At 42.2% G+C, this 22,289-nt stretch overlaps 1 protein-coding gene across 1 annotated transcript in view; it reads left to right on the forward strand.

Moving 5' to 3' along the window:
• LOC143782308 (NFX1-type zinc finger-containing protein 1-like) overlaps positions 1-22,289 on the forward strand; it is a 495,771-nt gene that overhangs the window by 426,804 nt on the left and 46,678 nt on the right. Inside the window, exon 17 of the mRNA XM_077269631.1 lies at positions 34-129. Coding sequence (XP_077125746.1) covers positions 34-129 — 96 coding nt within the window. The remainder of the gene's footprint in view (positions 1-33; positions 130-22,289) is intronic.

Raw genomic sequence — 22,289 nt, forward strand, 5'->3', positions numbered from 1 at the left:
TCCACTGATACTAATATGCCCTCTCATTTTCAGCATCGCATGCGTCCAGAAATTGCTCAGTTGCTAACGCCTCACATTTATGACAAGCTGGAGAACCATGCTTCAGTGCTAACCTATGAAAACATTAAGGTAAAATATTGAAATAGACATGGTAGAGCATTGCGTATAATGAAATCTCATGTTAATTTTCTTTTCTGTTATTGTGTAAATATGCTTAACCACTTCTGATTGTAGTCAGTTTAGGTCTACCTGACAGAACCCCATTTTTAAATCTGACTTGTCACTTTATGTGACATGTTATGTTTTCTGACAAATTGTATTTTATGTTAGTGGTAAATTTAGATTCATAAAATTATCTTTTCATGAACATATTCAAAATGTGATGTAAAATTCACAACTTTCAGAATTTTCTGAAATGTATGCCTTTTAAAACAATCATTCAGCACAAAATAGTTAATAAATAATATTTACTATATATCTACCATGTTTTGCGGATTATAAAATGCACTGGATTATAATACACATCCCAAATTTAGAGCATTAAAATAGGAAAACTTTTTTTTATATAAAATGGTGGTGTGTCTCATAATTCACTTTTACAGTAGCTTACCTGGAGTTTGGTCACGGTGGAGCGGGGTCCCAGATAGCAGGTTTGCTGCTGCAGGAAGCATCTGGCGGAATGCAGCAGGAGATGTTGCAGTCCCCAGGCTAGTGGGAGGCGGTGTTCGGCAGGGGTAGAAGTGGGGTGATGCTGCAGGTCCAAGGCTGGTAGGAATGGGTGGTTAGCGGTGCGCAGGCTCCACTGACATTTTGTAGAAGCCTGGTTCCCCCACACTTTCCATGCTTTTGAATGCGGTGAACTCTGGCAAAATGGCTGCCGCAGACGGCGCATGTGCACCTAAGATCTCGGCACCGCCAAACACCCCTCTCCTACTAACCTGAGACCCGCAGCATTACTCCACTTCTGCCGCTGCCACCAGAAGCTGCCTGCAGCGGCAACCCTGGGATCCCGCTCCAGTGCACCCTGTAAGCTACATTCGAATTATAAAATGCACCTGTTTTCCCCCCAAAATTTAGAATTTTCGAGGGGATAAGTGCGTCTTATAATCCAAAAAAATGGTAATTTACTTCAACAGCAATTTTGAAAGGTATTTTTTATGATGTTAGAAGGTTTGAAAGTTTAGAAGCAATTGTTCATTTTTTCAGTAAAATTTACACAATCTTTTATCTAGGGACTGTGATGAACCTGCACCTCGCTACCCTCCCTGACTTCACTATTACGTCAGAAGGATCATGTAGTGCAGTCTCCCCACTTGTTCCACACCCCATGGGGACACTTAAGGTCAGCTTGGTACAGTTTTACATAGACACCCCCTGTCCACATAGGACCAGGGAGGCATGGCTGAGAGTGAGAGGATGTGGCCCATGCAGTTGCTGATGTGACACCACACTCACCCACAACTCTGACAGGCTCAAAGGCCCCTTTCACTAGAACCAGTGAAACAGAGTGCTGCCAGCCTGGTAGGACTGCCACCATTTCTTCTTTAGATATAAGCCCGTTCCGTTAACAGGATTATATCATGCCAGAAACCAGCCCCAGTAGCATGGAAAGTTAAGCTGAGAAATGGATGTGTGGATTTGTGGATCGAGATAAAGGAGCAGCCCATTGTTAAATTATATATTTAAAGGGACACTGTCACCTGAATTTGGAGGGAAGAATCTTCAGCCATAGAGGCGGGGTTTTCGGCTGTTTGATTCATCCTTTCCTTACCCGCTGGCTGCATGCTGGCTGCAATATTGGATTGAAGTTCATTCTCTGTCCTCCGTAGTACATGCCTGCACAAGGCAATCTTGTACGCTGATAACACATGGTATCAAATACTGTTTTGGCAAATATGATGATGTCAGAGTGAGGAGTGCTATCATTTATAGTCGGGTCTAACATTTTCTGGGGTAGTCTTGTGTATAGATAGATCCGTGGGAGTGGGGTATAAGGCCAGAGGCATGTGCTGTATTAGTAACAGAAATTTTAAGATCTGAGATAGGGAGTTTCTCCTTTCATTTTGAAATTAACTGATTTCTTCGCTAATGGCCTCAAGATGTTTTCCCAGCATGGAGGAAAAAATAAACTTGGAAGTGGCGGGGGGAGGTCCACTAGGGGTTATAATATTGACCTCAGAGTGTGCTTTTGAAGATGATGTTTCAGTAGCTTTAGAAACATAAATAGTGGAACCCATCGAGGGGATAAAGGGTCTGGTAGTGGTGGTATCAGTAGAAGCATTGCTAGTACTAACTGTATGTGTAGTGTTTATCTTATTGGGAGATATTTTGTTCGTAGACTGGCCAGGAGTAGTGATGAGCGAGTGTACTCATTGCTCGCGTGACCTCCGAGTATTTATGACTGCTCGGAGATTTGGTTTTCATCCCGGCAGCTGATTTACAGCTACTATCCTGCTTGATTACATGTGGGGATTCCCTAGCAACCAGGCAACCCCCACATGTACTTAGGCTGGCTACTAGCTGTAAATCATTCAGCTGCCATGATGAAAACTAAATTTCCGAGCAGTCATAAATACTTGGAGGTCACCCGAGCATGCTCGGGGAAAACCCGAGCAACGAGTACACTCGCTCATCACTAGCCAGAGTGTTTTTCTTGAACTTTCTATTTACAAAATTTCTCTTTATTATTTAACAATGTTGGGGTAATTAACGTACCATATTTTTCGAATAATAAGACGCACTTTTTCCCCCCAAATTGGGGGGGGGGGAATGGGGGTGCATCTTATAAGGCGAATATACCTTACCGGTCGCGGTGGAGCAGGGTCCCAGGGTCACTGCTGGAGGAAGCAAGAGTGGTGCGTTGGTGCAGGCCGCAGGCTGGGATGAGGAAGTGTTCGGATGTGCGACCCTGCACCGCCGAACACCCGCAGCGTCACACATACGAACACCCCTTTCTCTCAGTCTAGAATCCGCAGCATCACCCCACTCCTGCCTCTGCCAGCAGCGACCCTGGGACCCCGCTTTACCGCAGCCAACGCCAGGTAAGCAATAAGACGCCTGGATTATAAGAAGCACCACCATTTTATTAAAAAAAAAATTCCTATTTTTCTCCTCAATATTTGGGGAGCGCCTTATAATCCAGTGCGTCTTATAAACCGCAAAATACGGTATATGCAGAAGTGATTAAATGATCCTCATTGGGGTTTTTATTAACTACTCCTTTTTCACAGCAGCAGTCTACCAGAAGTCTATCTCCTACTTCTCTTCAATTTATCCTGAGTACACTGTAACATGCCTTTTAAAACCACAGGAGATTTACAGAATTTTATAACAGTGGGTCGTAAAATTGTAAAATTACTTATTTTTTTTCACAAAAATGTTGCTTTAGCCCTAAATATTTTTTTTCACAGGGGGTTATAGGAGAAAATGGACCCCTGGATAGGCAGTCCTGGTACACTGCAAAGCTCAGAAGGGAAGAAGCCCCATATTGGAGTGCAGGTTTTGCTAGAATGTTTTCCGGGTTCCATGTTACATTGGCAGAGTCACTAAGATGCCAGAACAGCAGACTCACTAAAAGTAACCCCATTTTGCAAACTACACTCCCCAATTACCGTATATACTTGAGTATAAGCCGAGGCACCTATTTTTGCCACGGAAAACTGGGTAAGCTTATTGACTCGAGTATAAGACGGGTATGTATTGTCCCCTCATCCCTGTCCTGCTATGTGTGGCTCCCCCCATCCTGTCCTGCTCTGTGTGGCTCCTCCCATCCTGTCCTGCTCTGTGTGACTCCCCCTATCCTGTCCTGCTCTGTGTGGCTCCCCCTGTTGTATGCACGGCTATCCTGGTCCCCTCGTTGTATGCATGGCTCCCCCTTGTCCCATCATGTATGCATGGCTCGGCTCGCCCCTTCCCATCCTTGTATGCATGGCTGGGCTCCCCCGTCCTCACCCTTATATGCATTGCTCGGCATCCTCCCCCGTCATACTCACCCTCCTCGCGTCGTCGCTGCACGTCCCTGCATCTCCATTGTCCTGATGCTGCAGCTCTTCCTGTGCTGAGCGGTTATGTGGTACCTGAATGAGCGGTACCACATGACCACTCAGCACAGGAAGCGATGCCGCATCGGGACAATGGAGATGCAGGGACTTTCAGTGACGGCACGAGGAGGGTGAGTATGATGTCACAGCCGCTAGCTCCTGCCGCTGCTCCACAGCTCCCCTCCCCAGCTGGCTTTCTGGACAGTGACTCATGTATAAGCCGAGGGGGGCATTTTCAGCACAAAAAAATGTGCTGAAAATCTCGTCTTATACTCGAGTATATACGGTAATTATTCTAGAGATGTAGTGAGCATGTTGACATCATAAGTAGTGATGAACAAGTGTGCTCGTTACTTGACATTTTCGAGAATGCTCGGGTGTTCTCTGAGTATTTTGGACGTGCTCGGATAGTATGTTTGAGTCGCCGCAGCTGCATGATTTGCGGCTGCTAGACAGCATGAATACATTTGGGGATTCTGTAACAAACAGGCAATCCCCACATGTATTCAGGCTGTCTAGCAGCCGCAAATCATGCAGCTGCGGCGACTCAAACATAATCTCCGAGCAAGCCCAAAATACTCGGAGAACACCCAAGCATGCTTGGAAATCTCGAGTAACGAGCACACTTGCTCATCACTAGTATCTATACACAGAAATGAGATCTCCTCTGAGATGTCTTTTTTCTAAGCTAAAGAAGCCCAACTTTTCCAAACTCTTCTGATATGAGGGTCAAAGGATTTTATCTCTCTTTTCATGCACCCTAAAATCTTGTTTGCCTTTGCAGATGCTGCTTGACATTGAGTTCTAATGCTTAGCTTACTTGTAACCAGAATAGCCAAGTCCTTCTCTTGTTTTGTAGTCACGAGTATGTTTCCATTTAATATGCATGCAGCAATGGAACTACTCCATCCTAGGTGCATTACTCTACATTTATCTACATTAAACCTCATTTGCCAAGTTTTTTCCCATTTAGACATCTTATCCAGATTGTTTTGTAATATTTTAATGTCAAGGTCAGTGCTTCATATCCTACATAGTTTGATATCATCAGCAAGGACTGACAATTTACTTTCAATCCCATCCACAAGGTCATTAATAAACAGATTAAAAATAATCGGTCCTAGCACAGATCCCTGCGGTCCCCACTGCTGACTATATCCCATTTAGAGAACGTACCATTTATGATGACACTTTGTTTCCTGACATTTAGCAAATGCCAACCAAACTGCATATATTATCCCCCATGCTTTTTTCTGTAGCTTCAGTATGAGGCTGTTGTGTGGTATAGTACCAAATGCCTTTGGAAAGCCCAGATAAATCACATCAGCTGCATTACCAACATCCAGATTTGCACTTATATCTTCATAGAAACCCAATATGTTGGTTAGACATTCTTTCATGAATCCATGCTGGTTGTCATTTATTATATTATTCTTTGCAATATATATCTGCAGGTCATATCTTTTAATGCCCTCAAAAACTTTGCGCACTACTGATGTCAGACTTAACGGACGGTAGTTACCTGGATCCACCTTCTTACTTATCTTAAATACCAGTACCTTGTAAACCATATTCAATCCTATGGCACCAACCCTGTTACAAGACAGTCTAAGAATATAAGATACTGCGGTCTGTCAATTACTGAGCTCAATTCCCTCATTATCCGTGGATGAATGACATCTGGGCCAGAGGGACTTGTCAATGTTTAATTTGCTCAGACGCAGGCTTAATTCTTCTTGTATTAAACTAGTTATATCAGGTGGTGAACTTTGATTCTTGCCTTGTTGAATGATCTCTGGAACAGTCAGTTCATTGGTAAACATGGATGAAAAGTGCGTGTTTAATATCTCAGCCTTTTCCTTGTCCTCTATAATTTTCTTGTTATTATTATCTTTTAAGGGGCTGATACTACCTGTTTTTTTCTTTTTCGGATTGATGTATTTATATAATTTATTTGGATTTATTTTAATGTCACTGGCAATTTGTTTTTCAGTGGCTAACTTTGCTAGTTTTGATTTTTTTTTACATTTTTTTAAATATAAACTTAATTATCTTTAGGAATACAATTCACCAAGTCTTACCTTCTCTAAGAAATTCTTGAAGTATAAAAGTTAAAAAAGTATAAAAGTTGGTACATCTCAAACATACTAATGAGTGGAGATTTCAATGTTCAAATCCTTATACTAGACAAATCACTTGCTGCTGCCTTTAAGGACTCCGCAAGACATCAGTGATTTTTCTTGTATGCAAAGAAACATTAAAAATTGACACAGACCATCAGTCTTTCTAAGATGAAAAAAAAAGATGGAGGTTTCTCAAGCTTCTCATATAAAACAGTCAGTTCAAAAGGGACAGTATAAATCTTAGAGGTGTCCGTTTTTTTCACTGACTCATAGACTTGCATTGGCAAGTTTGATCCAAGACTCGAATCAAAATCAGAGAAGTCTCCTCTCTATGCTTTTGTGTGGACTACTCGGTCCAAGGAAATAAAAATCAGATGTGAAATAACCCATAGATTATCATAGGTGAGAGTGCTATATGTGAAAACCACAGATAGCGCTCTTACAGGAAAAACAGATGACTGAATGAGCCATAAACTCATAACCAAATTCAATTTATTATGGATCACCTGAGCCTAATTGACATTTGGCGATTCCATAATTCCACTTAACATGATTATAGTTTTTTCACTCATTTCTGTGACACACATGTACGAATAGATTATTGGTTGATTTTTTTCTAATTCTTCCTACATTCTCAATGTATCAGATAAATGCTCCAGTCACTACTAGTATATTTCTTTAACCATTGCAATCCTCTTTTTAAAATGGTATTGTTTTTTGTTATACTGGTTGTACGGATTGACTCACTATTGGCAGCAGTTGAGGTATGCACATGCACAAAGTGTCTTGTTTACACAGGAAGGTTTATTGCACAAAAAGTCCATAACACCTCCAGCAAAAGTAAATACACAGCCCTTCTCTGGCATAATCAGAAATCATATAAGAAGACATAGTGACGGCAACACTGACAGAGTCCTTCCTAGACAATCCACACACCTTCTGTCACTGGCTGAAGCTCACCAGCAACACAGGGCTACACTTGGTCAGCTTCAGGCTCTACTCCCAAGCAACTATGGAGCAACTCAGCTTCCCTTTAATATCAGCTGCAAAGCTTAGATTGGAGATATGGGAGCAACCAGTCCCACCCAGCTCTCTCAGCTGCTACTAAAACCTGGACCCAAAATCTTGGCCTATTAAAAAAAACTCACAGCACTATCATACTATCTGTGCTGGAACCTTCTCTTTGGCTTTCACATCACCGAGGCTAGGCACCTTGGTGACACATACACGCCATCCAGGACTTTAACCCTGTGCTTTCCATTCATCTTTATGGCAATCTATCTTAGCCCATATAGATGATATCAACTTTTTGGTAGTTTTTTTTTTTTTTTCATTGAAATTGGAAAGAAATTATGACAGCAATGCATTTTGCCCATCAAAAGATAAAAACAATTTGAACTACATAAATCTTAGATACTTGACACCAGGCATGTCTTGTAAAAACAGCTGAAGATGCTTTAGCTCACAAATGTGGTCTCACAAACATAGATTATGAGAAGCACTTCAAATGTTTCAATCAGAGAAATATTTCAAAAGTCCAGTGGGATGCTGACTTCACTAGTAGACCCTTTAGGTTAGCCTTCAAAATTACCAAAATAATGTTGACCTCAAAGTTTCTGCTTATGGGCACTGAGGACAGATACTGTTGATAGAGTCTCAGTGGGCCCTTTTAACGCATACGGGCAGCACAGTGGCTCAGTGGTTAACACTGCAGCCTTGCAGCGCTGGAGTCCTGGGTTCAAACCCCACCAAGGACAACATCTGCAAGGAGTCTGTATGTTCTCCCCGTGTTTGCGTGGGTTTCCTCCAGTTATTCCAGTTTCCTCCCACGTTCCAAAAACATACTGATAGGGAATTTAGATTGTGAGCCCCATCGGGGACAGTGATGATAATGTGTGCAAACTGTAAAGCGCTGCGGAATATGTTAGCGCTATATAAATATAAAAGATTATTATTACAGTATACCATGATTCATGATGCACAGTTAAGAATTATAGTTATAGTACAATGCCAAAAATGTCACTTACTTCTTACATTACATGACTGATATCTATTGTAAGTGCTACAATAACTCAGAAACCAGCGAATCCTCACAGTAATGCAGTGCATGCACTTGTGGGATTCAAAAGTCTGCAGTCACACAGAGTGACTGCAGACTTTTCATTTTAGACCGGACAGTAAAGTCCTCCATACAGTATTATGGGCACCACATAGTCCTCCATTCAGTATTTTAGACACCACATAGTCCTCCACACAGCTTTATGGGCACCACATAGTCCTCCACACAGTATTATGGGCACCACTTACTCCTTCATAGAGCATTATGGGCACGACATAGTCCTCCATACAGTATTATGGGCACCATAAAATATGAAAAAAAAAATTATGTGAAAATGGTGCTATAAACTGCAGGAGATTCACTGATGGGATACACAGCTAGACTCCTTCTGTAACTGCTATGATCAATGTTCTGAGCGATGCCATTAGTTTAACCCTCCTGTCAATAACAACAGCCCTCTATGCAAAATAAGTGTTTTCAAGTGTTTAAAAAAACACCTTTGCTAAATCCCAATTTTATAAATCCTTATTTATCCAGTATTGTGACTGATGTAAGAAACAATATAAAAGAGCAATGATAAAATTACTTGTTTTTGTTTCTCCAGTCTCACAAAAAAAGTGACAAACAAAGTTACATGTACTATGGAAAATAACAGCTCATCCTGCAAAAAATAAGCCCTCACACAACTCTGTCAATGGAAAAGTAAGAGTTTGCGGTCTAAGAATATGGTGAACCCCTCCCCCAACAATAATTTTTTTTAAACATTTATCTTTTACACTAGATGGCAGCCCGATTCTAAAGAATCGGGAGTCTAGAATCCATATATACTTTATTTATTCAAATGTAAGAATAATACAATTAATAAATAATAGTAAGAAAGAACAAAAAATGGCTGCACTCACCAGCTCTTGACAATTCTTGTTATTTAAGGTACAGTTACACAGGATCCATGAACATGCTTATGAGGGTAGTGATGAAAGACATCAGACAACAACTTTGCGTGTTGTGGCAAATGCCACAACAACGGTTCTTTGCTTAAGAACAATAATGTAAATAATAAATAATATGTATCAATAACTATGTATATTGGTATTTTCTATGACATTTTAAAATATTTCATTATTATGTGGAAAAGCTCTTAGTACCCATACTGGCGCATACTTGTGTGCCCATCAGGTATTTTCACAGTAATTTTACATCTGATGGGTTGGTATGAAACGTTTTTAATCATCTCTTGGGCTTAGCTAAGCCTTCATTTTAAATAATTCTAATAAGTACAACAGAAATAAAAGCCTTTTTGTGTATCCAAATTTTTTGTGTTTATTTTTACAGAAGTGTAAAATTTAAGAAATCAACGTTCATAGTACACCGATGGGCTAATATAAGCATGCCCATCAACCACGTCACGGTAGCCTTTGAACTGATGGGTCCTAACTAACTGATTCCTATTTCTTAATACTCAAACCTCTTTCACATCTGCATGTTTCTGATATTTGCAGAAGTAATGTTAAAAACAATACAACTTCCACACTTGGCACCAAAGAACTGACCTACAACACACTTTCAGCAAGTGCCATGCAATGTAGATGAAGCTTGGAGTTAACTTGCAGTAAATGCGGCAAACGCGGCTTCGACAATTGCATTAAATGCAGCCACAACAAAAACACTGGTAAGTGGAGATTTTGTGGCGAAAACTGCAGAAACCACATGTGCCGCACCTGCCACAAGTGAAGTACAAATTCCGTATACATTGCATGCAACTTACAGCAAGAGTGGCGTGGGTCAGCCCTTAGGCAGGAAGTGCAGAAATAGCCTTTTTTCCACCATAAATTCTCCAAATAGCAGAAAAATGTTGATGTGAAAGCAAAATCTCTATTCTTTCCCTATCTATCTAAATATGTACCTATCTATATATCTATTTCTATGTACAGAACACACCTGGAGATAGAGATGTGTGTGAACAGCCATCCCACCCGTCTCTTACCTGTTCACAAAAACCTCACCCTTTTTAAAAACAAAATGAAATCTCTCAGCAGCTATACTGCTGGAGCTTCAAATACAGGTTCCTATCACCAAATACAGGCATTTGGATGATACACATCTTACATCTTGTACTTAATGTGTGTTCTACTTACCTATAAAAATATGTATTGATATATCATATTTCTAAATTTATGTAGATATGATATAGAGTTATTAACCCTATATGCTAATGAGTACGTATGTTATATACGTATTTCCTACATAAGTACTTAAAATCTATATGTCTATGGCTACACTAATTTTTTTTTGTTTTTGTTTTTTTTCCTTATCTCTATACATAGAATTTGCCTATTGCTGTCTATGTTATTAGAAAAACTGAATAATGAAAAAAAAGAAAAGTAACTTTAAACTAAAATATTTTTGTAGATAATATTACGTGTGAAGACTTTAGTACTATCAGCCAATAATTGTCCTTGAAGTGGTGTATTAACCACTTTAACCCTCACATTGCAACATTGCTTCACCCTGGAAAAAGCAACATACAATTGACCATGGGCAAAAGCAGGTTCTGGTAGATAAATGCCAACTCGATGGAGGGTCTGGCCTTGAGATTTATTTATGGTCATTGCAAATGCGGGCTTGATGTGAAATTGTCTCCGTCTTAATTTAAAAGGTAATCCAGTCTCTGATGGACACAAATCAATTCGTGGAATGAATACCACATTTCCTGCTGCTGACCCACTAATTACTTTAGCCAGTATGATATTGGCATGTAAGGCAGTGACAATGAGCCGCGTACCATTGCAGAGACCTTTGTTCGTGTTCAGATTACGTAATAACATGACAATGGTGCCAATTTTAAGTTTCAGCCGATGTGAAGGCATTCCAGTTGGTGTTAGTGAATTTAAAAACTCAAGTGGGTATTGATCGAGGTCATCAGCTTCATCAGGATCGATGGAATCATCACTGATATATTCAGTATAGTCACCTATCAATAAATCCATGACTTGGGAATTGACTTTCTCAACGTCCTCATTTTTTGGACATAAAATTGCATGAGATGCAGCTGTATTTATGCTTTCGGTGTCATTCACATCAATACAAAGATTATCTCCAAAAATTTCAATTATTAAAGAGCCAGTGCATACCATGTCTGGAGGAATTTCAATTACATCATCTCCAAGGTTATGTTCATTAGATAGTTCACCATTTCCCAGTTGAAGCAACCAACTGCTGTAGTGAGGATCAATGGAGCGCATGTTGTTAATAAGTGGCAGGCGAGTAAAATGTTGCCAGTGTTGTGAATATTTTATACAGCTCTCTACAACATCAGTTCTTGTCCCATGAGGGATGACAGGAAGACATTGTCTAAAGTCGCCTCCAAAAACAATCACTTTACCTCCAAACGGTGTTTTTTCTTTGTGAGCTACATTTGTTGTCATGACATCACGTAAAACTCTATCAATGACATGCAATGCATATTTGGATAGCATTGTGCACTCATCAATAATAAAAAGTTTAGTGCTGTGCAAATCTTTTGCTGCATCGGTATCATTCTTAATCCTGGAAACAGATGTTTCATTCACAGGAATTGGAATCCCATAAAGAGAATGAATGGTTCGTCCACCTTGTAGCAAGTTGGCGGCAATTCCAGTAGTGGCAGCAGGTGACACAATGTCTCCTTGTCCTCTTAGCTGATGTAGGAGTAGATGATATAGGTACGTTTTTCCGCTGCCACCAGGACCATCAAGGAAAAAACACTTTGCTGTAGAATTAGTGTCTTCTAAAGCTTGAGTGATAGCATCAAAAGCAAAAAGTTGGTCCTCATTTAGAGTAGCTTTCATTTCAGCAGCTGCTGATAACTCATAATCTTTATCATACTGTGGGAGGAGGTGTTGTTTCTTGACTGGACGTGGCAAATTAAAATCAGTATAAGTTTTGCCATGAGCTTTAAGAACATGTTGGACATCTGTCATAGCATAGCCTTCACAATTGACACACTCCAGAGTGTCGGAGTGGTATGCATAGCAGTAGTCTTCTACAAAGTGTTCCTTAAATTCATCCCATAAGTCCCGAGGTTTAGCTGGAGGACCAAAAATACAAATGTAGGCAAACATGTCACGTAGCTGTGCTGGCATGTTGAGAATACTGGCATCAAGTAATGTATTTCTCCACAGACTATCATCAAATAGTAAGCCAAGAGCTAATGCCGCATCTTTGAAGGTTTCATGTGTGACTCCGTGTACAGTTTTTATGCTGTCAAAACTGGTTGCACCTTTGACATGTAACAATAACAATCTTAAATAGTAGCGTTCTTGGTCTTTCACACTGACAGTATACATTCGTCCAATCACAGAACCACCTGCTCGCTTTCTATCTTCCCAAGAACCTTCTTTCCAAACATAGTTTTCGGAAATTTCACGGTATAAATAAATATGAGCATGATGGTCGTTCTGATTAAGCTTGAAGTAGGCCATAAGTGTAGAATTTTGATGGAGCTTTTGTTTGATGTTTCCAATAGAGTCATCCTCATGAAAATAGAGTGGCTGAGAATGCGGTAGATGTACAGCAAGGCGAATGATGCTATGAGATTGTTTATGCATTGGATATGAGAATATTCGCCAAGCTGCCTCTGGTGCACTGACATATCTTGAATCCATGAATTGGTGTGTTTCATCATGTTGGATGTTAGTCTGGCAGATTTCAAGATTGGCTTTATCATGTCCTTTGTAGACGTATTTAAATAAATATTTCACAGCCTGAATGGAACCACAAACTTCGACATTTATATGGCACTTGTATTTTAATAGCAGGAACGGATTATATGGAACCACCCACGAATTGTCAATCATGTTAGAATGGTGTTGAAAAGATGGGCCAAAGTGTCTGCGATAAGTAGGATAGGCGTCCTTAGCTATGATGGTTCTTGGTTGCAAATCTTTAGGGAAACCTTTTGTACACTTCCCCAGATCCATACAGGGAGAATTTGGGTTGTGTTCTCCACACGGACCATGAATCATATGTTGGAGAACAATTTTATGGAGCTGAGGGTAGTGGGTAGGATTGGGAATTTCAGCCCACACTGTATTGTCTATGTCCTCCTCAGTCCTTAATTTGGAGTTGCTGTCCAGAATAATCAAAATGTGAGCATGTGGAAGGCCACGTTTTTGAAATTCAATTACATGAACCATAGCGCAAACTTTCCCAAATAATCCGTTGTTAATGTCTTTTAAGAGTGCTTCCAGTTTTATTTTGAAAACACGTGCCACCAAATCAGGTCTATGTTCCACACGCTGCCAAGGTTCCAAATTCTCAGTAATCTCATTCCATTTCGGATTACAGGTCATGGTGATGAATAGATCAGGACGACCATATTTAGTCACAATAGCCATGGCATCCTGGTACCGCTGCTGCATATTCCTGGGACTGCCTTCAAACGAAGATGGTAAAATGACCGTTTTTCCAATGGGGATGCCCTTCTCAATGGATTTTTTCTGGAGATGTTCCTGAAGTACACAATAATCCTCTACTTTCAAATCCTTTTGGTGTTGACGGATATAATTTAGGCGATTTGCCTCGATTTTCACATAAGCATCCACTAAGTACTGCTGAGTGAGTTTGCCACCATTCAGGAGTGGATTAAACTGATTACGGACAGACAGCACATAGCAGTAATATTGCAGTTGTGTAACTCTGCGTGGACTTTGCCCTTGTTGCTTGAGGCCATCATGCCAGCCCTGGTCTCCGTAAGGGAAAAATAAAGGATAGAGTAAAGCATCCAAATTACTGTGTAGAATGCTGACCTGTTGTGTTCTTGGCGCCAAAGGATTTTTGGGGTCCGGTTGTAAATGTATTAAAATATCACGATTAAATGGTGGCTCTCCATTGTCATTTTCAAATACGACAGCAACTTCATTGACAGTTGGATTATTATATCGGCGAGGGTCTTGATTCCGATCTTGTTTAAGGGCCATGATGATATTTGGCATGAGAGTGCCATTAGCTTCAGCTTTAAGATGTTCTTCATGTTCCACATCTCGTAACATTTTGTAGGCAGCAACAAAGGGATTCACATTGTCTAACTGAAGAGCAATTATACTCATCAAAGTGGGATGACATTTTTGATTTTGTTCACAGTTTAAACGTTGTTCATTCGCGGTAGCGGTATCCAAAATATACAGTTGGGCATAAGCTGGAACTTGATCATCACTGGGATGTAGGGTTCCAGTACGATGATATATTTGTCCATGTATACGGAAACAGTAAGGGCCATGTCCAGGTGGAGGGGATATATTGGCACCCATGGAGGCGAAAGCAAATGAGCTGTTAATACTACGAATATTTTCCATGAGATTCTTACTGAACTCACTCTCCCCTGTCAGCACTTGATTACAAGTGTAGACCAGCTGGCAGCTCGTGTGCAGGGCATACAAGATTTTGTTACCAGTAGTCCTATGTCTGAACCTAAAATACCTATTCCGGAATTGTTTTCTGGAGACCGATTTAGGTTTAGGAATTTCAAGAATAATTGTAAATTGTTTCTTTCTCTGAGACCCCGTTCATCTGGAGATTCAGCTCAGCAAGTTAAAATTGTTATTTCTTTTTTACGGGGCGACCCTCAGGATTGGGCTTTCTCGCTAGCGCCAGGAGATCCGGCATTGGCAAATATTGATGCGTTTTTTCTGGCGCTCGGATTGCTTTACGAGGAACCCAATCTTGAAATTCAGGCAGAAAAAGCCTTGCTGGCTATTTCTCAGGGTCAGGATGAAGCTGAAGTGTATTGCCAAAAATTTCGGAAATGGTCCGTGCTTACTCAGTGGAATGAGTGTGCTCTGGCCGCAAATTTCAGAAATGGCCTTTCTGAAGCCATTAAGAATGTGATGGTGGGTTTCCCCATTCCTACAAGTCTGAATGATTCTATGGCACTTGCTATTCAAATTGACCGGCGTTTGCGGGAGCGCAAAACCGCTAATCCTCTGGTGGTGTTGTCTGAACAAACACCTGATTTAATGCAATGTGATAGAATTCAGACTAGAAATGAGCGGAAAAATCATAGACGTCAGAATGGGTTGTGTTTTTACTGTGGTGATTCTACACATGTTATATCAGCATGCTCTAAACGCCTAACAAGGGTTGTTAGTCCTGTCGCCATTGGTAATTTGCAACCTAAATTTATTTTGTCTGTGACTTTAATTTGCTCTTTGTCTTCTTACCCTGTTATGGCGTTTGTGGATTCAGGTGCTGCCCTGAGTCTTATGGATCTGTCATTTGCCAAGCGCTGTGGTTTTGTTCTTGAACCGTTAGTGAATCCTATTCCTCTTAGAGGTATTGATGCTACGCCATTGGCGGAAAATAAACCGCAGTTTTGGACGCAGGTGACCATGTGCATGACTCCTGAACATCGGGAGGTGATTCGTTTTCTTGTTCTGCATAAAATGCATGATTTGGTCGTTTTGGGTCTGCCATGGTTACAGACCCACAATCCAGTCTTGGATTGGAAGGCAATGTCTGTGTCAAGTTGGGGCTGTCAGGGAATTCATGCTGATTCCCCGCTGGTGTCTATTGCTTCCTCTACTCCTTCGGAAGTTCCTGAGTATTTGTCTGATTATCAGGATGTATTCAGCGAGTCCAGATCCAGTGCTCTGCCTCCTCATAGGGACTGTGACTGCGCCATAGATTTGATCCCAGGTAGTAAATTTCCTAAGGGAAGATTATTTAATCTGTCTGTACCTGAGCATGCCGCAATGCGTTCGTATATCAAGGAGTCTCTGGAGTAGGGGCATATCCGTCCATCCTCTTCCCCTCTTGGTGCGGGATTCTTTTTTGTGGCCAAGAAGGACGGATCTTTGAGACCTTGTATTGACTATCGGCTTCTGAATAAAATCACTGTAAAATTTCAGTATCCTTTGCCTCTGTTGTCGGACTTGTTTGCCCGGATTAAAGGTGCCAAGTGGTTCACCAAGATAGATCTTCGTGGTGCGTACAACCTTGTGCGCATTAAGCAAGGTGATGAATGGAAGACTGCATTTAATACGCCCGAAGGTCATTTTGAGTACTTGGTGATGCCTTTTGGGCTCTCTAATGCTCCCTCAGTGTTTCAGTCCTTTATGCATGATATTTTCCGGAAGTATCTGGATAAATTTATGATTGTTTATCTGGATGATATTCTGGTTTTCTCCGAAGATTGGGACTCACATGTGGAGCAGGTCAGGATGGTGTTTCAGGTTTTGCGTGAGAATGCTTTGTTTGTTAAAGGCTCAAAGTGTCTCTTTGGAGTACAGAAGGTTCCCTTTTTGGGGTTTATTTTTTCCCCTTCTGCTGTGGAGATGGACCCAGTCAAGGTCCGAGCTATTCATGAGTGGACTCAACCCACGTCAGTTAAGAGTCTTCAGAAGTTCTTGGGTTTTGCTAACTTCTACCGTCGTTTTATCGCTAATTTTTCTAGCGTTGTTAAACCTTTGACGGATATGACCAAGAAAGGTTCTGATGTTGCTAACTGGGCTCCTGCAGCCGTGGAGGAGTTCCAGGAGTTGAAGCGCCGGTTTACTTCGGCGCCTGTTTTGTGCCAGCCTGATGTCTCACTTCCCTTTCAGGTCGAAGTGGATGCTTCTGAGATTGGGGCAGGGGCCGTTTTGTCACAGAGAGGCCCTGGTTGCTCGGTAATGAGACCATGTGCTTTCTTCTCTAGGAAGTTTTCGCCTGCTGAGCGGAATTATGATGTTGGCAATCGGGAGTTACTGGCCATGAAGTGGGCATTTGAGGAGTGGCGTCATTGGCTCGAGGGTGCTAAGCATCGTGTGGTGGTCTTGACTGATCACAAAAATTTGATGTATCTCGAGTCTGCTAAACACCTGAATCCTAGACAGGCCCGCTGGTCATTGTTTTTCTCCCGTTTTGACTTTGTGGTCTCGTATTTACCAGGTTCTAAGAATGTGAAGGCTGATGCTCTTTCAAGGAGCTTTGTGCCTGACTCTCCTGGAGTCACAGAACCTGTTGGTATTCTTAAAGAGGGAGTTATCTTGTCAGCCATTTCTCCTGATTTGCGATGTGTGTTGCAGAGATTTCAGGCTGGTAGACCTGACTCTTGTCCACCTGACAGACTGTTTGTTCCTGATAAGTGGACCAGCAGAGTCATTTCCGAGGTTCATTCCTCGGTGTTGGCAGGTCATCCGGGAATTTTTGGCACCAGAGATCTGGTGGCTAGGTCCTTTTGGTGGCCTTCCTTGTCACGGGATGTGCGGTCATTTGTGCAGTCCTGTGGGACTTGTGCTCGAGCTAAGCCTTGTTGTTCTCGTGCCAGCGGGTTGCTCTTGCCCTTACCTGTCCCGAAGAGGCCTTGGACACACATTTCCATGGATTTCATTTCTGATCTCCCGGTGTCTCAGGGTATGTCTGTCATCTGGGTGGTATGTGATCGCTTTTCGAAAATGGTCCATTTGGTGCCTTTGCCTAAGTTGCCTTCCTCTTCTGATCTGGTTCCTGTGTTCCTTCAGAATGTGGTTCGTTTACACGGCATTCCTGAGAATATTGTGTCTGACAGAGGATCCCAGTTTGTTTCCAGGTTCTGGCGATCCTTTTGTGCTAGGATGGGCATTGATTTGTCGTTCTCGTCTACCTTTCATCCTCAGACTAATGGACAAACTGAGCGAACTAATCAGACTTTGGAGGCTTATTTGAGGTGTTTTGTTTCGGCAGATCAGGATGATTGGGTGACCTTCTTGCCGTTGGCTGAGTTTGGCCTTAATAATCGGGCTAGTTCGGCTACTTTGGTTTCGCCATTTTTCTGCAACTCTGGTTTCCCTCCTCGTTTTTCCTCGGGACATGTGGAACCTTCTGACTCTCCTGGGGTAGATTCTGTGGTGGATAGGTTGCAGCAGATCTGGAATCATGTGGTGGACAACTTGAAATTGTCACAGGAGAAGGCTCAGCGTTTTGCCAACCGCCGCCGCGGTGTGGGTCCCCGACTTCGTGTTGGGGATTTGGTGTGGCTGTCTTCTCGATTTGTTCCTATAAAGGTCTCCTCTCCTAAATTTAAGCCTCGCTTCATCGGTCCTTACAAGATATTGGAAATCCTTAATCCAGTGTCCTTTCGCTTGGATCTTCCGGTTTCGTTTGCCATTCACAACGTGTTCCATAGGTCTTTGTTGCGACGCTATGTTGTGCCCGTGGTTCCTTCTGCTGAGCCTCCTGCTCCGGTGTTGGTTGAGGGCGAGTTGGAGTACGTGGTGGAGAAGATTTTGGATTCACGTCTCTCCAGACGGAGGCTTCAGTACCTGGTCAAGTGGAAGGGCTATGGTCAGGAGGTTAATTCCTGGGTGGTTGCCTCTGATGTGCATGCGGCCGATTTAGTTCGTGCCTTTCACGCTGCTCATCCTGATCGCCCTGGTGGTCTTGGTGAGGGTTCGGTGACCCCTCCTTAAGGGGGGGGTACTGTTGTGAATTAGACTTTTTGGCTCCCTCTTGTGGTTACTAGTGATATGACTCTGGGATTTTCTTCCCTCAGTTTGCACCCAGCTAGGTCGTTAGTTCAGGGGTGTTGCTATATAAACCTCCTGGAACCTTAGTCCAGTGCCTGGCATCGTTGTAATCAGACACTTTCTGTTTGCTCCTATCTGCTGGTCCTGGTTCGTGCAAAATTAAGCTAAGTCCTGCTTCTTTGTTCTTTGGGTTATTTGCTTGCTCTCATTTTTGTCCAGCTTGTACTAAATGTGATTCCTGACCTTGCTGGAAGCTCTAGGGGGCTGGTGTTCTCCCCCCGGGCCGTTAGACGGTTCGGGGGTTCTTGAATTTCCAGTGTGGATATTTTTGATAGGGTTTTTGCTGACCATATAAGTTATCTTTCTATATTCTGCTATTAGCTAGTGGGCCTCTCTTTGCTAAATACCTAGCTCATTCTTATGTTTGTCTTTTCCTCTTACCTCACCGTTATTATTTGTTGGGGGCTTGTATCCAACTTTTGGGGTATTTTCTCTGGAGGCAAGAAAGGTCTTTCTTTCCCCTTCTAGGGTTAGCTAGTTCTCCGGCTGGCGCGAGACATCTAGAATCAACGTAGGAACGTTCCCCGGCTGCTGTTATTTGTGGTGCTAGGATTAGATATATGGTCAGCCCAGTTACCACTGCCCTATGAGCTGGTTTTTGTGTTTGCAGACTTAGAAATTATTTCTGAGACCCTCTGCCATTGGGGTCATAACAGTAATGGTTTGTTTGTTGCCTTAGAAGACTCAGGTGTGAAGCATGTCTTATAAGCAGACTTAACGGTGTACAGGCGATGGCGTTTATCATTTGGAGTGTAAGTAGGACAGTGTTTGCGCTTACGTGCAGATTTACCAACGGTTAAAGGAGCTTCAGGCTGCACACATTCTATGAATGGAGACAAAGAAGCTGTATTGTGGGCAGAATCTATGACTGAGGACGTGGAAATATTATGTTTGCAACGTTGAGAGCGTGCAGCAGCAGCTTTATTACTTAATCGATTAGTTTTGTCCTCAAAAGACTCATTAGTAATGCGTTTATTGCAAGCAGCATTAACAGTGTCCAGGCGCTTCTGTCTGTCCTCTGTAGTCTCGTTAGCACGCTGTTTGCACTTACGTGCGGCATCGGCGGCTTTTCGCTCTGCGTCATTGGTATACTTATTATCAGACCTGATGTTACGTGCGCCATCAGCAGCTTTGGGCTCTGTGTCATTAGTATACTTAACAGTGTCCAGGCGCTTGCATCTATCCTCTGTACTCTTGTTAGCACGCTGTTTGCGCTTACGTGCAGCATCGGTGTCTTTTCGCTGTGCGTCATTGGTATACTTATTATCAGACCTGATGTTATGTGCGCCATCAGCAGCTTTGGGCTCTGTGTCATTAGTATACTTAACAGTGTCCAGTCGCTTGCATCTATCCTCTGTACTCTTGTTAGCACGCTGTTTACGCTTACGTGCAGCATCGGCAGCTTTTCGCTCTGCGTCATTGGTATACTTATTATCAGACCTGATGTTACGTGCGCCATCAGCAGCTTTGGGCTCTGTGTCATTAGTATACTTAACAGTGTCCAGGCGCTTGCATCTCTCCTCTGTACTCTTGTTAGCACGCTGTTTGCGCTGACGTGCAGCATCGGCGGCTTTTCGCTCTGCATCATTACCATACTTTACATCAGACCTGATCTTACGTGCGCCATCAGCAGCTTTGGACTCTGTGTCATTAGTATACTTAACAGTATCCAGGCACTTGCATCTATCCTCTGTACTCTTGTTAACACGCTGTTTGCGCTTACGTGTGGCATCGGCGGCTTTTCGCTCTGCATCATTACCATACTTTATATCAGACCTGATCTTACGTGCGCCATCAGCAGCTTTACACTCTGTGTCATTAGTATACTTAACAGTATCCAGGCGCTTGCATCTATCCTCTGTACTCTTGTTAACACGCTGTTTGCGCTTACGTGCGGCATCGGCGGCTTTTCGCTCTGCATCATTACCGTACTTTATATCACACCTGATCTTACGTGCGCCATCAGCAGCTTTGGGCTCTGTGTCATTAGTATACTTAACAGTATCCAGGCACTTGCATCTATCCTCTGTACTCTTGTTAACACGCTGTTTACGCTTACGTGCGGCATCGGCGGCTTTTCGCTCTGCATCATTACCATACTTTATATCAGACCTGATCTTACGTGCGCCATCAGCAGCTTTGGACTCTGTGTCATTACTATACTTAACAGTGTCCAGGCGCTTGCATCTATCCTCTGTACTCTTGTTAGCACGCTGTTTACGCTTACGTGCGGCATCGGCGTCTTTTTGCTCTGCATTATTAGTATACTTTATATCAGACCTAATCTTACGTGCGCCATCAGCAGCTTTGGGCTCTGTGTCATTAGTATCCTTACTATTAGAGCTCATGTTGGCTAAGCTAAACAGCTTTAAGCGTGGTGGTGGCAAACAACAGGTTAATAAGAGGCAGTGTCAGGTAGTAGGAAAATAGCCAGTTAATAATAGGCAATAGTTCTTTGCAGGAATACAGATATTAATAAATAGGCAGTTTATATTGCAGAGAAATTGCTGGGCAATAATGGACAATGTCCTTATGTGGCAAATAATAGAGCAATATACCCAGTGTGGCAAAGAAGAGGTTAATAAACGGCAGTCTCTCAGTATAACAGTCAGTGAATAATAGGCAGTATATGGAGAAAACACCAAACAAAAGTTCAAAATTGGTGTGAAAATGTCACTGAACCACTTCACAACTAAATATATATAGTTTTGGTAAATGGTATTATCATTTTTTTGACGAAATTCGGCAGGAGCTTGAAGAGCGACGTCACTGGGACTGCCTCCACGCAGTAGAAACTTGCTGTGAGGTAAAAATTCAAAAATCACACCAAAATGGCGGGCGGAGTGTATCACAGTACGGCACATTTCTGATTGGTCGCTCGCGGCAGGCGGCAACCAATCAGAAAAGTGCCGCGCACCACGAAGGCATATATCTTTGTCCACCCTGAGCGGGTGTAGGACGCTGGTGACGTCACTTATCTCCAGACATTATCTCCGGACAAAGCCACGGAAGTGGGCACAAATTGCCGGAAGTAGTATTCTAGGCAATTATATATTAGATTTTAATGTTATCAGTGTTTACCTTTGAACGTTTATATTGTATTGTCCTGTCACCAGCCATGTGTACGATTATCGGCCGAAAGCCTCTCTGGAACCAATAATCACCCCATGTAAAGGTATCTTTATAAGTTAAAGATTCAGAATACTATGACTTTTATCATATCCTGAACAGTCAAGTTTTTTATGAACCGTTAAGGTTTTCTGGTTGAAGTAAAAAAAACTCTGAGTGTTTACAGTTTGAAACCATAAAATGTTGAAAAATTATGTCATTCTTGAGTATATCACTCAATGGTGCTCATAAACGTGTCAAATTTGATCTATAATATACTTTAATATACGTTACTTTAATCTTTAATATACTTAAGAACCGGTGCCCCAGACATCACACAGGGGGTCTGAAACACCGCACAGTGGTCCAAAATATCGCTGTGCTCTGCCTGGGGCCCCATATGCTGCCTGGGGCCCCTGTGCTCTGCCTGGGGCCCCAT

The sequence above is a fragment of the Ranitomeya variabilis genome, chromosome 6, assembly GCF_051348905.1.
Source record: "Ranitomeya variabilis isolate aRanVar5 chromosome 6, aRanVar5.hap1, whole genome shotgun sequence".
Taxonomy (NCBI): Eukaryota; Metazoa; Chordata; class Amphibia; order Anura; family Dendrobatidae; genus Ranitomeya; species Ranitomeya variabilis.